At 40.5% G+C, this 12,875-nt stretch overlaps 1 protein-coding gene across 1 annotated transcript in view; it reads right to left on the bottom strand.

The window, feature by feature from the left end:
- Pspc1 (paraspeckle component 1) overlaps window positions 1-12,875 on the bottom strand; it is a 58,729-nt gene that overhangs the window by 45,303 nt on the left and 551 nt on the right. The window contains exons 2-4 of the mRNA XM_048442006.3: window positions 8,358-8,659; window positions 3,249-3,344; window positions 765-961 (exon numbers count right to left, since the gene is read on the bottom strand). Coding sequence (XP_048297963.1) covers window positions 765-961; window positions 3,249-3,344; window positions 8,358-8,659 — 595 coding nt within the window. The remainder of the gene's footprint in view (window positions 1-764; window positions 962-3,248; window positions 3,345-8,357; window positions 8,660-12,875) is intronic.

Below are 12,875 nucleotides of genomic sequence, written 5' to 3' on the forward strand. Positions count from 1 at the left end.
GCTTTATTCATTCTAGTCATGTAACCTACCAAAAGAGCCAGCCTACTAACACCTTTTTTCCCCTTATTTTCATGTGTTTGGGTGTTTTGAGAGCATGTATGATTGTGAACTATTTGCATTCAGTACCCAAGGAGCCTAGAAGAGGACATCAGAATCCCTGGGATTGGAGTTTTAGACAGTTGTGAGCTGCCATACAGGTGCTGGAAATCGAACCTAGATCCTCCAGAAGAATAACCAGAGCTCTTAACCACTGAGCCATCTCTCCAGCTCTTTCACACTTTCAGAGGCTGAATGAACATTCTACATTGGAAAAGCTAAAACCCAGAAATCCAAATCAGAAACAAATCTGTTACCAAGCTTTCTGGATGAGGGATACTCAATCCTACTAAACTTCTGGGGGTTTTTTGTTTGTTTGTTTGTTTGGCTGGTTTTTGTCTTTAAAAATCTCATCAGGAGTTGTGGCTTACATCTACAATTCCAATACTCAAGATGATAATCAGGAGTTCAAGAAGAACCTGCATTACCAGATAAAACTGTCTTTAAAACAATCACAAAAGTTCTCATGAAAAATTTTTAACTAATATATTGAATCATAACTCGTTTCTAAACTCCTAATTGGCAAGTTAATGCTAATACACAGCACTCACAAGGCAGAGAAAAGCAGAACTCTAAGTTCAAAGCCAGCTGGTATACATAGAAAGACCCTATCTCCAAAAACACAATCACAACAAAATACTAATACATATTAGTGGTACATCGCTTACCTTGCCTCATTAGCATTAACTGGTGTTCATGTCTAGCTGCTTCCATCTCTGCCTCTAGTTTCTCTTTGGCTTCTCTGATGTTTCTATCAACCTGTTCACGCTGCTGCTTTTCCATTTCATCAAGAGCCTTCCATCGAGATGCATATTCAAATTCAAATGTTCCGGGTTGAGCAAACCGTGGTGGCTGTTCTCTTTCCCTATATTAACATTTAAAATGTACAAAAATGTATGCTTAAAAGATAAACAAAAGAGAAAAATAACAACTATCACTTATTGGACATTTATAGTATTTATGGCCTGAACAGTGAGGCATAATACATTGTCTCATGATAATATCATGAAAGAGTCTATAGACATGAATTTATGAAACTTCCCAAGAGCATCAACTAATAAGTAATAAGACCGTGATTCAAACTTACAAAATGCAATACTCTAACCCATGTTATCATTACTATCTCCCATAAAGACTTTCTCATTTTCATTCAACTACTATATATAATGAAACCTGCAACATACAAACCCAATGAGTCTTAGAATCAGATTTTCTTAGTAATAAAAATATTTTGTTATGTACCAAGTAAAGTGTTGGGCTAAAGATAACAAACTGAATCACTCTGTCTGTGGTTATATATTTAATAGCTGTGCTGCTGTAACATAATTTATGGAACAACTACGTATATACTTATTTTCAATACTCAATTAATAAATGAGCAAACAAATAACTAAATGAAAAAAAAATGGGCCGAGTTTAGCGGTACATGCTTTTAATCCTAGCACTCAGGAAGCGAGCCAGGAGGATCTATCTATATGAGATGAAGGCCAGCCTGGTCAACACACTGCATTCCTGACCATAAGAGCTACACAGTGAGGCCAATGTCTCAAAAAAAAAAAAAAAAAAAAAAAAAAAGGCCGGGTGGTGGTGGTGGCAAACGCCTGTAATCCCAGCACACAGGCGACAGAAGCAGGTGAATCTCTGAGTTTCCAGACTGAGAATGAGTTCTAGGACATCAAGGACAGGCTTCAAAATTACAGAGAAACCCTATCTCCAAAAATAATAATAATAATTAATAATGGCACAATTTTCATCTCTTCTACAAAAATCTCACAACTGGAATTTTCATTTTACTTGTAATTAAAGGGAAGATGAGCCGAAGCAACACAATTCCAAACACTAATGCAGAAAGTTATCACGGAGCAAAAAGAGGCAAATAACAAGAACCAGGAATTTAGGTCAGTAGTAGGCACAGGATTTGATACTGGGAGGGCATGCAGAGGATAAGAAAGGAGGGGAGGCTAGATGCAGAGGCAGGCAGCTGTCTGAATTTAAGACCCTATCTCAAATTGGGGTGGGGGGAAAAAGGAAAGAAAAGAAAGTAAGAGGCATGGTGTGGCACAAATTTAAGCCCAGCTTCCCCTAAAGCAGAGACAGAGTCTAGGAGTTTGAAACCAGCCTGATCCACACACAGAGAGGTCCAGTCCATCCGGGGCTACACAGTGAAACCCTGACTCAAAATTAAAATAATAACAAGAAAATTTAAAGAAAGAAATGATGAAATGGCTCAGCACGTAAGAGCATTCCCTGCTCTTACAGAGGACTAGAGCTTCGTTCCCAGCACCCATGTCAGGCAGCTCAACAACTAAGCCTCTATCCCAGCTCCAGAGCTCTGACGCTTCCACTGGCACCTGCACTCATGTGCACATACCCACATGCAAATTCCAGACTGGCCAGAACTACACAGTGAAGATTAAAAAAAATAAAAAGAATTAAATAATAAAAAGTAGAAACTTGCCGGGTGGTGGTGGCGCGCAACTTTAATCCCAACACTTGGGAAGCAGAGGCAGGCGGATCTCTGTTCGAGGCCAGCTTGGTATACAAAAGGTAGTTCCAGGACAGGCTTGGGAAGGCTCCAAAGCTACAGAGAAACCCTGTCACGAAAAGCCAAACAAACAAACAAAAACAAAAGTAGAAACATTTCTAAGTAAAACTAGCATGTTTTACCCATGTCTAAGAAGGAGAAATAATGTGGCTGAAGAAATGGCTCAACAGTTAAGAACAATTACTACTATTGCAAAGGACCCATATTTGGATCCCATAAGCCAGTCTCAGAGCCATCTGTAACCCAGTTCCTGGAGCTCCAACACTTCTTCTGACTCCTGCGAGCTCTTGCACACTTGTGGTGCATATACATAGCCTTAGGTACATACACATAAAATTAAATAGTTTTTAAAATAAAAATAACATTCCATATAGACCAAATGACTATTAACCAAATTATGCTCTAATAGTACTTTAGAAAAATGTAATAAACCAAGTTGGGCGGGGGTGGAGTATGCATGGGAGGCAGAGGCAGGCGAATGTCTTTGGCCAGACTGATCTACAGAGCAAGTTCGAGGACAGGTTCCAAAGCTACAGAGAAACCCTGTCAAGAAAAATTTTTAAAAAAAGCAATAAACCCTAAAATATCTTTATTAATCAAGTCTTACTTATGATATTGTTGAGTCTTCTGCATTAGCTTCTCTGGTAAGCCATCTTCATCATCAAACTGCTCCATGGGTTCCACAATTACTGGACGAGGTGTTCTAGGTAAGTATAAAGGCATTAATAAAAATTAATTTCATGACTACAATTAGCACTCTCCTAAAATTTATAATAATGGCCGGGCAGTGGTGGCGCATGTCTTTAATCCCAGCACTCAGGAGGCAGAGGCAGGCGGATCTCTGTGAGTTCGAGACCAGTCTGATCTAAACAGCTAGACACCCGGGCCACAATGAGAAACCCTGTGAGTTTGAGGCCAGCCTGATGTACAAGAACTAGTTCCAGGACAGGCACCAAAAGCTACACAAAAACCCTGTCTCAAAAACACAAAATAGATAGATAGATAGATAGATAGATAGACAGACAGACAGACAGACAGATGGATAGATATAGATAAAATTTAGAATAAAAATATTCACTTGAAAAATGTCACAGTAAAGAAAAATGTCCCAAGAATTATGCATATGCATAGATAAAAATAAAAAGCCAGGTGTGGCGGCACATGCCTATATATAATCCCCAGTACTGGAGAGGCAGAAGGATCTGTGAGTTCAAGGTCAGCCTGGTCTACAGCTTGAGTTCCACGTGACAGTGCTACGCAGTGAGACCCTGCTATAAAATCAATTAATTTTTAATATCTGGGTCAAAATAGGTAGGCAAGATAGCTGTGTTGGTTAGCTGTTTTTGCCAACTTGACACAAACTCTCTAGTAATGGTTAGGAGATCTACTGGACTGCAGGCATACATGCAGGCAGAACATTGTATACATTAAATAAATAAATCAATCTTTAATTATAGCTACTTCCAGGACAGCTAGAGACTGTTACTCAGAAAAACCCTGTCTTGGAAAAAAAAAAGGGGGGGGGACTCATCTGAAAAAAAAGGGGGAGATGTGGCTGGAAAGCTGGCTCAACAGTTAAGAACACTGCAGCTCTTCCAAAGAAACCAGGTTGAATTCTTAGGACCTACGTGGTGGCTCACAACAGAGATCTGACTCCCTTTCCTGGCTCCACCAGAACAGACATACATGCAGAAAAACTCATACACCTAAAAATAAATAAATAAATAAATTAAATAATTTAAAGAAATAACAAAGAAGAGGGCAGAAAGTTTGAAAATTATTTCTTGCTGGGCAGTGGTGGCATAAGACTTTCATCTGGAAGGTAGAGGCAGGTGGATCTCTATGAATTCAATGCCAGCAAATTCCAAGACAGCAAGGGCTACAGAGAGAAACCTTGTGTCAACTCCCCCAAATGACAACACCCCATCAAATAAAAAAAAAAAAAAAAAGATTTCTGAGGCTAGAGAGATGGCTTAGCATACTTAGGAGTACTAGCTGCTCTTCCAGAGGACCCACATGGCAGCTCACAATTGTCTGTGTCTCCAGCTCCAGAGTATCTGAACCTTCACACAGACATAAATCCAAGCAAAACACCAATGCACATGGGGGGGGGGGGGTCTCAATGGTTACTATGATTTGCCTATAATCCCGGCACTAGGGACTATGAGGCAAAAACGATCTCAAGTCCATGTCAGCCTGGACTAGAATGAGTTGTAGGGTAAAGGACCCATAAAAACTGAAACAATCACACTGCTTCAATAACAAAAGGCCAAACCCATCTGTCAAAAAAAAATTGTATTTACATTTTTATTATGTGTATGAGTGTTTTGCTTGCATGTATGTGAATACAGTACATGTATGTCTGGTGCCCATAAGTCAAGAAGATACCAGATTTCCTGGAACTATAGTTAGGGATGGTTATGAAATGCCGTACATGTGAGGGAATTGAATCTGGGCCTTCTGCAAGAGTTACAAGTGCCCTCTCTAGTCCCATTAAATTTTTTTTTTTTTTCCGAGACACGGTTTCTCTGTAGCTTTGGAGCCTGTTCTGGAACTCACTCTATAGACCAGGCTGACCTCGAACTCAAAGAGATCCACCTGCCTCTGCCTCCCAAGTGCTGGGATTAAAGGTGTGGGCCGCCACCACCCAGCTCAAAAGTTTTTTAGAGATTGAAGAAGGAAACACACTAAGCACCTCTGACAACACATCATACAATTCAGAAATGACAAGGTTAACTATATGAAGCCAAAGGATAGTGAGAATCAAGTTCAGACAGATACAATATACAAGTCAGATGGATCTCTGTGAGTTTATGGCCAGCCTCGTCTACATAGGAAATATTAGGATAGCCAGAGTTACATAGTGAGAAACATAGTGAGATCCTGTAAAAAAAGGAAAGAAAAAAGAAAGGAAAGAAAGAGGGATGGAGGGAACCAGCAAGCATGTCAGGTACTATAAATTTCAACTTTACCACTAGATAACTGGTAACATTAAGGAAGAAGGGAAGGATAACCTTCGGAAACAGAATTTGACAAATAAAAAATTTACAATGTCACCCTAATTCTCCCTTTTGTTGTTTCTAAATAGTCTCAGAAACAAATGAGCAAAAATCAGTCACAAGCCCCATTACCACATCACATACCAAAAAGAATGAGGAATATGTGGTGTGATAAAGTATTTACTTTATCTTATCTTTAATGGGAAGGTGCTAACATGTCACCACCTGTGGTTTCATTATGCTTACCATTCCTTATGGAAGTTTCCTTTGTCTTTTATCTCACTTTAACTTCAATTTCATCTTATATATTGACAAAAGTTTTTAAATCTTGACTTAAATTCCATTTATAAGCACAATTGATATTTATTTTATTCATTTTTAACAAATATGGGAACATGTAGAGAAAATGACTGAAAAACACAAATAAAGTGCCCAATTGACGCCAAACCCAGAGTTATGAGGCAAGAGAAATGGCTCAGTCAATAAAGTGCTTGTCATACAAGAATGATGAGTTGAGCTCAATCCCCAGCATCCATGTAAAAAGCCAACTGGAGCAGGCACCTGTAATTGCAGAGCTGGAAAGATAGAGATGGAAATATACCTGGAGCTCACTGGCCAGCTAGCATAGCTAATCAGAACAGTGTACAGCGAAAGCTTGTCTCAAAAACAAGGAGGCTAACTCCTAAGGAAGACAACATTTGTTGATATTTTATAATCACACCTCAAAACAAAAACCTATGGAGCTATGATTTTGTAAGGCTTCCTCCATCCCATTTCCCCATCAAATGCATTGTTTGTTAACAACTTGAAAGGTATTCTATTGTGGAGAATAAATAGTGCAGGGCTGGCTCAGTTTAAGTAAAGTCACGGGGATAGAGACAGGACTCTGTAGTTAAGCGAATATACTGCTGCTGCTCTTCCAGAGGTCCCCAGTTCAATTCCCAAACCCCAATCAGGTGGCTCACGAGCACCACTAACACCAACTAGTGCTATTCTTTGAAAATCACTATTTAAAAAATTAAAATGTGCCTCTAGAGTAGTGGTTCTCAAACTTCCTAATGCTGCGACTCATGCTGTGTGACCCCCAACCATAAAACTATTTTGTTGTTACTTCGTAACTGTAACTCTGCTATTATTCTGAATCGCAATGTAAATATCTGAGGTGCAGGATATCTAATATGTGACCCTCAAAGATGTTGCAGCCCACAGGTTGAGAAGTAAAACATAAAATTAAAGAATTTAAAAAGAAAATTAAGCCGGGCGGTGGTGGCACACCCCTTTAATCCCAGCATTCAGGAGGCAGAAGCAGGCAGATCTCTGTGTGTTCGAGGCCAGCCTGGTCTACAAGAGCTAGTTCCAGGACAGGTTCCAAAGTTTCAGAGAAACCCTGTCTTGAAAAACAAAACAAAACAAAAAACAAACAAAAAAAAAAGAACAGAAAATAAAACAAACAAACCAAAAAAATTAAACTACACACTATACAAGACTAGGAAAGCTCAACTACTGAGCCTGTCTACCAAGTGCTATCTTCCCCAGCACTGCCCATTCTTCCTAAAGAAGAATGACTGGACATGGTGGCACATATCTTTAATTCTTCAGAGGCAGGCAGATCTCTGGGAGCTCGAGGCTAACCTGGTCTACATAAACAGCACATAGAGAGACCCTGTTTCAAAACAAAACGAAAATGCAAGCCACACACTAAAAAGAAATATTTACAATACTCATGTGTACCTAGATTATGTAATTCAGGAAAAGAAACAAACAACAACTTTTAAAAGGGGGGGGGGCAAAAATTTTTACATACTTTATGAGGAGATACACTGACCAAAAAAAGCACACAAAACCTTAGTTATCAGAAAAAAAAAAATTTAGCTAGGCAGTGGCGGCCACACCTTTAATCCCAGCACTCAAGGGAGGCAGAAACAGGCGGGTCTCTGTGAGTTCAAGGTCAGCCTGGTCTAATGAGTGAGTTCTAGAACAGGCTCCAAGGCTACAGAGAAACCCTGTCTCGAAAAACAAAATAATCTAATTTAACCTCCAGTGAACTACAAAATTGTCATTCATTGTTGATGAAAAAGAATGAGAAGTTACACGATCACTCTGCAAAACAGTCTGACAGTCATTAAGCTGAACAATCAGCAATTTGTCCTCAGATGGGGCATGGACACACACCTGTCATTAAGTTAAGTTGTTCTAAGTCATCCTCAGCTACACAGTAAGGCTAAGGACAACCTGGTCTACATAGTAAGATTATGTCTCAAAACAACAACAAAAACTTCATTGAGCCAGTGAGGCACCACACATGCCTTTAATTCTAGTACTTGGGAACCTAAATAAGGAGGATTATAAATTCAAGGTTTGCTATACATAGAGTTCAAGGCCAGGTGGTGGTGGTGCACACCAAAAATCCCAGCACTCGGGAGGCAGAGGCAGAAGGATCTCTGTGAATGTGAGCCCAGCCTGGTCTACAGAGTGAGTTCCTGGACAGTCAAAGCTACACAGAGAAACCTTGTCTTGAAAAACCAAACTCAGGCCTGCACACCTTTAGTCCAGAGACCAGTCTGTCTCCAAAGCAAGCTGAGTCACCCAGAGTTATGCAGCAAGACCCTGCCTCAAAAAAATTAATAAAATAAAATAAAGAAACCAACAAACATCAGAATTCCAAACAGACACACTCTATGTTTAAGAGGACATACGAAAAGACAGTTAAAACTTACGTTGTTAGCAAGAAGGCCCCATCACCACATCTCTCCAGAGCCTTTCGTGCGGGAGGTTTCGCTGCAAATTCTACAAAACCTTTTCCTGTAGCTCTACCACGATCATCCACAACCACAACAGCTTTCTCTACTGGACCAAATTGTGAAAATGCTTGTTCTAGAAGCTCATTGGAAACAACTGGAGAAAGGTTCTTGACCGTGAGGGCTGCTCCATGTGTAGCAAAGCGAATTCGGAGAGGTCTGCTCTTCAGTATGGTGCCATCCAGCTCTGCTTTTGCAATTTCAGCCAGTGTTCTGGATTCCTTTACAAAAGGAAAAGTTATTTTTAAAGTCGAATAACAAAAAAATTAAACTAGTGATTTAAGCTCTAAGGAGACTGGGTAACACTGGGTGTCCCTTTTACCATCAACTTGCTTTTTACTAGGTATTAAAAATATCACTGTAAACATTCCTAAGCTTAAAAAAAAAAAAAAACTCAGTCAGGATGTGTGTTGCACACCTTTGATCCCAGCCAGCACTTGATAGACAAGAGACAGGTGAATGGCTGAATTCGGCCTGGTCTACAAAGTGAGTTCCAGGAGAGTCAGGGATAGATACACTGAGAAACCAGCCTCAAATAAATAAATGAATGAACGAATGAATGAATGAATGAATGAATGAATAAAAATAAAAATGGTATCTTTGAGAATAAGTATCAGTTTCTAGAACTACCACACAAACAATAATTCTTTATACATACCTCAGTATTTTAGACATTGGTTGATTGGTTCATTTTATTTATGGGCTTTGTTTTTTGAGAGTATCCCTATGAAGCCTGGGCAGGCCTTAAAGTCTCCCCCTCCACAATCCCTGCTTCTATTTTGTGAGTGCTGAGATACAAACATGTGTTACCATGCCTGGTTGACACAGCATCAAATCCCACTGTCAGTCTCATTTACATTATTTGCAAACACTACCATTAGCTCTTGTGGGGTTTTGGTTTCTTTTTGTTGTTGTTTTTGGTTTGTTTTATTTTTTAAATTTTGTTCTGTTTTGTTTTTGTTTGGCTTTTCGAGATAGGGTCTGTGTAACCCTGGCTGTCCTGAAACTCTTGTAGATCAGACTGGCCTCAAACCCAAGAGGTCCACCTGCCTCTACCTCCCAAGTGATGGGGTTAAAACTGTAAGTCACCACCATCCAGTTCACAACTTGCTTCTTTGTTTTATAAAGACAAGTGTATCTATCTATCTATCTATCTATCTATCTATCTATCTATCTATCTATCTATCATGTATATATTGTTCTACCTACATGTAAGCCTGCAGGCCAGAAGAGGGCACCAGATCTCATTACAGATGGTCGTGAGCCACTATGTGGTTGCTGGGAATTGAACTCAGGATCTCTGAAAGAGCAACCAGTGCTCTTAGCCACTAAGCCATCTCTACAGCTCTCACACTTGTTTCTTAACAGGAAGGCAAGAACTGTTACAGTTCACAAATTACTTGCTACTTGATTCTCAATGAGACCCTATCTCTCCAAACACTAGACCAGTAAGATGGCTCAGCAGGTAAAGGTGCTTGTTACCAAGCAAAATGACTGATGTTTGATTCCTAGAACCCACAAAAAGTAGAAGAGAATAGACTTTCAAAGATGTTCTTTGACCTCTACATGTGTGATACTACTGAGAGCATGTGTGTGCACAGGCGCATACACAAATTTAACAAAAAGATCCAAACAGAGTGTTGGAGAGATGGCACAGAGATTAAGAGCAGCTTGTTCTTCCATAGGTACTGAGTTCAATTACCAATAACCAAATGGTGACTCACAACCATCTATAACGAGATCTGGTGCCCTCTTCTGGCGTGCAGGCATACATACAGAACATTGTATACATAATAAATCTTTTTTAAAAAATCAAGAGAAAAAATTTCCTCCTACTTAGAGATTTCACACTTTTGGTACAAGTATATATAATGAATAAATGATAAAAACAGAAATGTTCTTCACTGTGGCCTGGGACTTTTTCAAGAAGAACCACAAAGAGCTATTAATTAAGAAATCTATCTATACCAGGCACTTACAACTGAAAAGAAATCTAAAAAGATTATTTTTAAATAATAGTAAAGGCTGGCATGGGCAGGAAAAGGGACAACTAGCAGGAGGGGGGAAAGGGAAACTGCGGCTGGGATGTAAAGTAAAATAAACTTACTTAAAAATAAGTAAATAAAAGGCCAGCAAGAAGGCCCTGCAGGTAAAGGTGATGTCACCAAGCCTAATAATCTAGGTTCAATCCCCAGAACTAACTCCTACAAGTTGTCTTGTGGCATCTACACTTGCACCACCATGTTTACATGCCCAAAACATTTACAAACACACAAATGAATGTAAAAACTTGAAATTCTCACCAGCCGGTGATGGCACACACCTTTGATCCCAGCACCCAGAAGGCAGAGGCAGGCGGATCTCTGTGAGTTCGAGGCCAGTCTGGTCTACAACAGCTAGTTCAGGACAGCCAGGGCTGTTATACAGAGAAACTCTGTCTCGAAAAACAAAAACAAAAAAACAAAACAAAACAAAACAAAAAAAATTCTCCTAAAAGTAGATAAATGTTGGCAATCTAAAAACTACATTCTTCTGGAAAATCCTATCTATAAAACTATTTTTATAAAAACACAAATAAGTCCAACCTATTCAGAGATAACCAAAACATTTTGTACTTTGTCTTAGTGGTTCAGACCTGTAATCCCCACTACTCAAAAGGCTGAAAAAAGAGGATCACAAATTTAAAATTTAAAATTATATGGGGGGGGGCTAAAGATGGTTCAAATGTTAAATGTTAAACGTGTGTACTGTTCTTGTATAGGATCTGTGTTCGGTTCCCATCACCTACACCAGGTAGATCACAACCACCTCTGACTTCAGATCCAAAGAATCCAACTCCCTCTTTTGGATGGCACAGACACCTGCATTCATATACCCCACACACAGACATATACAAACATACGGAAGTAAAAATAGTAAATCTGGCAGTGCAGTGGCGCACACCTTTAATCCCAGCACTTGGGAGGAAGAGGCAGATGGATCTCTAAATTTGAGGTCAACAAACCTCAACAGAGTGAGTTCCAGGACAGTCTTCTCTGTGTAGACGGAGAAATTGCCTTGGGGGCTGGATAGATGGCTCACTGACAACCCTTCCAGAGGACCAATTCCAGTACCCTCAAGGCAGGTTACAACTCTCTGTAACTCCAGTGCTGGGGACCCATGGCAAAACACCAACGCACTTAAAATAAAAATAAACTCATGCACAAGTACCAAAAAAAGAATTTTAAAAGAAGCTTCAATGGAAAGCTTCCACAAGACCTCTCAGAAGCATGTCTGGAACTCCAGTACACACAAGACCAAGGTCAGAGGATCCGTTCCAGGTCGGTCTGGGATATATACTGAGGCTCTCTCTCAAAAACAGATAAAAATGTATACAAATTGCAATTACTTATATTAGATATAGCTGGGCAGTGGTGGCCCATAGCTTTATTTAATCCCAGCACTCAGGAGGCAGAGGCAGGCAGAGTTCAAGACTAGACTAGTCTGCAGTGACTTCCAGGACAGCCTGGAAAAAAACAAGCAAAAAATCAGACACAAAGGTCTAACTGTAAAAACAAAAACCACTTTAATGTATAATGCATGCCCCCCTGCATAAATGGTTCTTAGTGTGATAGTTTGAAAAGGAGTGGGCTTTTGAGATTTCAAAAGCCCAACCATTCATTCCCAGTTAGCTCTTTTAGCCTTCTGCTTCTTGAATTAAGATGTAAGCTCTAAGCTACTGCTCCAGCACCTTGCATGCCTGCCTGCTGCTGCCACGCTGCTCACCGTGATGGTCACAGACCATCACCTCTAGAACACATGCTACAAATGCTATGGCATGCATGTATGCCCCCCGCACACACACAGTAATAATAAAACTGCTTCAAACAGATAAACTAGGAATAATCTTGCCCTACATACTGACATTTTTCTTCTTTAAAGAAGGTGTAGGATAATATTCAAATGCTGGATTAAGTCAAATACAGCGTAGCACCCATTCTTGCCCCAATCACTAATGTCAGGAGTCTGCAGACCTGGGTGCCTTAGGGCAGACAGTAGGCAGTGCAGGGGGAGGGGAGATCTTGTTAAGATGCTGGCGATGGAACCCTGGGCCTTGAGCATGCTAGCCGGCGTTCTGCCACCGAGCTACATCCCCTGTCCTTCAACACACATCCCCCAAAGAGCAAAAGGATGAGGTGGATCATTCTTTTAAGTGATAAATAAATCCGCAGCTCAGATTTCTCATCAACTTCGTTCATCCCCCCCCCCACCCTTCCCCCCATTCGCCTCGTGACAACACTACTACAGTCTGGCCAGACCGTCAACCGGGACCCCGCCCCCCTGCGGGTACCTGGGCGCTCGCAGTCACAAACCTGAGGCTGGCAGGGCACAGAAACGCTGTGGCGCCCTCACGCCAAGCCGCAGCCCCCGCAGCCTTTTTTGTCTCCCCGCCGCAGA

The sequence above is a fragment of the Myodes glareolus genome, chromosome 12, assembly GCF_982192425.1.
Source record: "Myodes glareolus chromosome 12, mMyoGla1.1, whole genome shotgun sequence".
NCBI lineage: Eukaryota > Metazoa > Chordata > Mammalia > Rodentia > Cricetidae > Myodes > Myodes glareolus.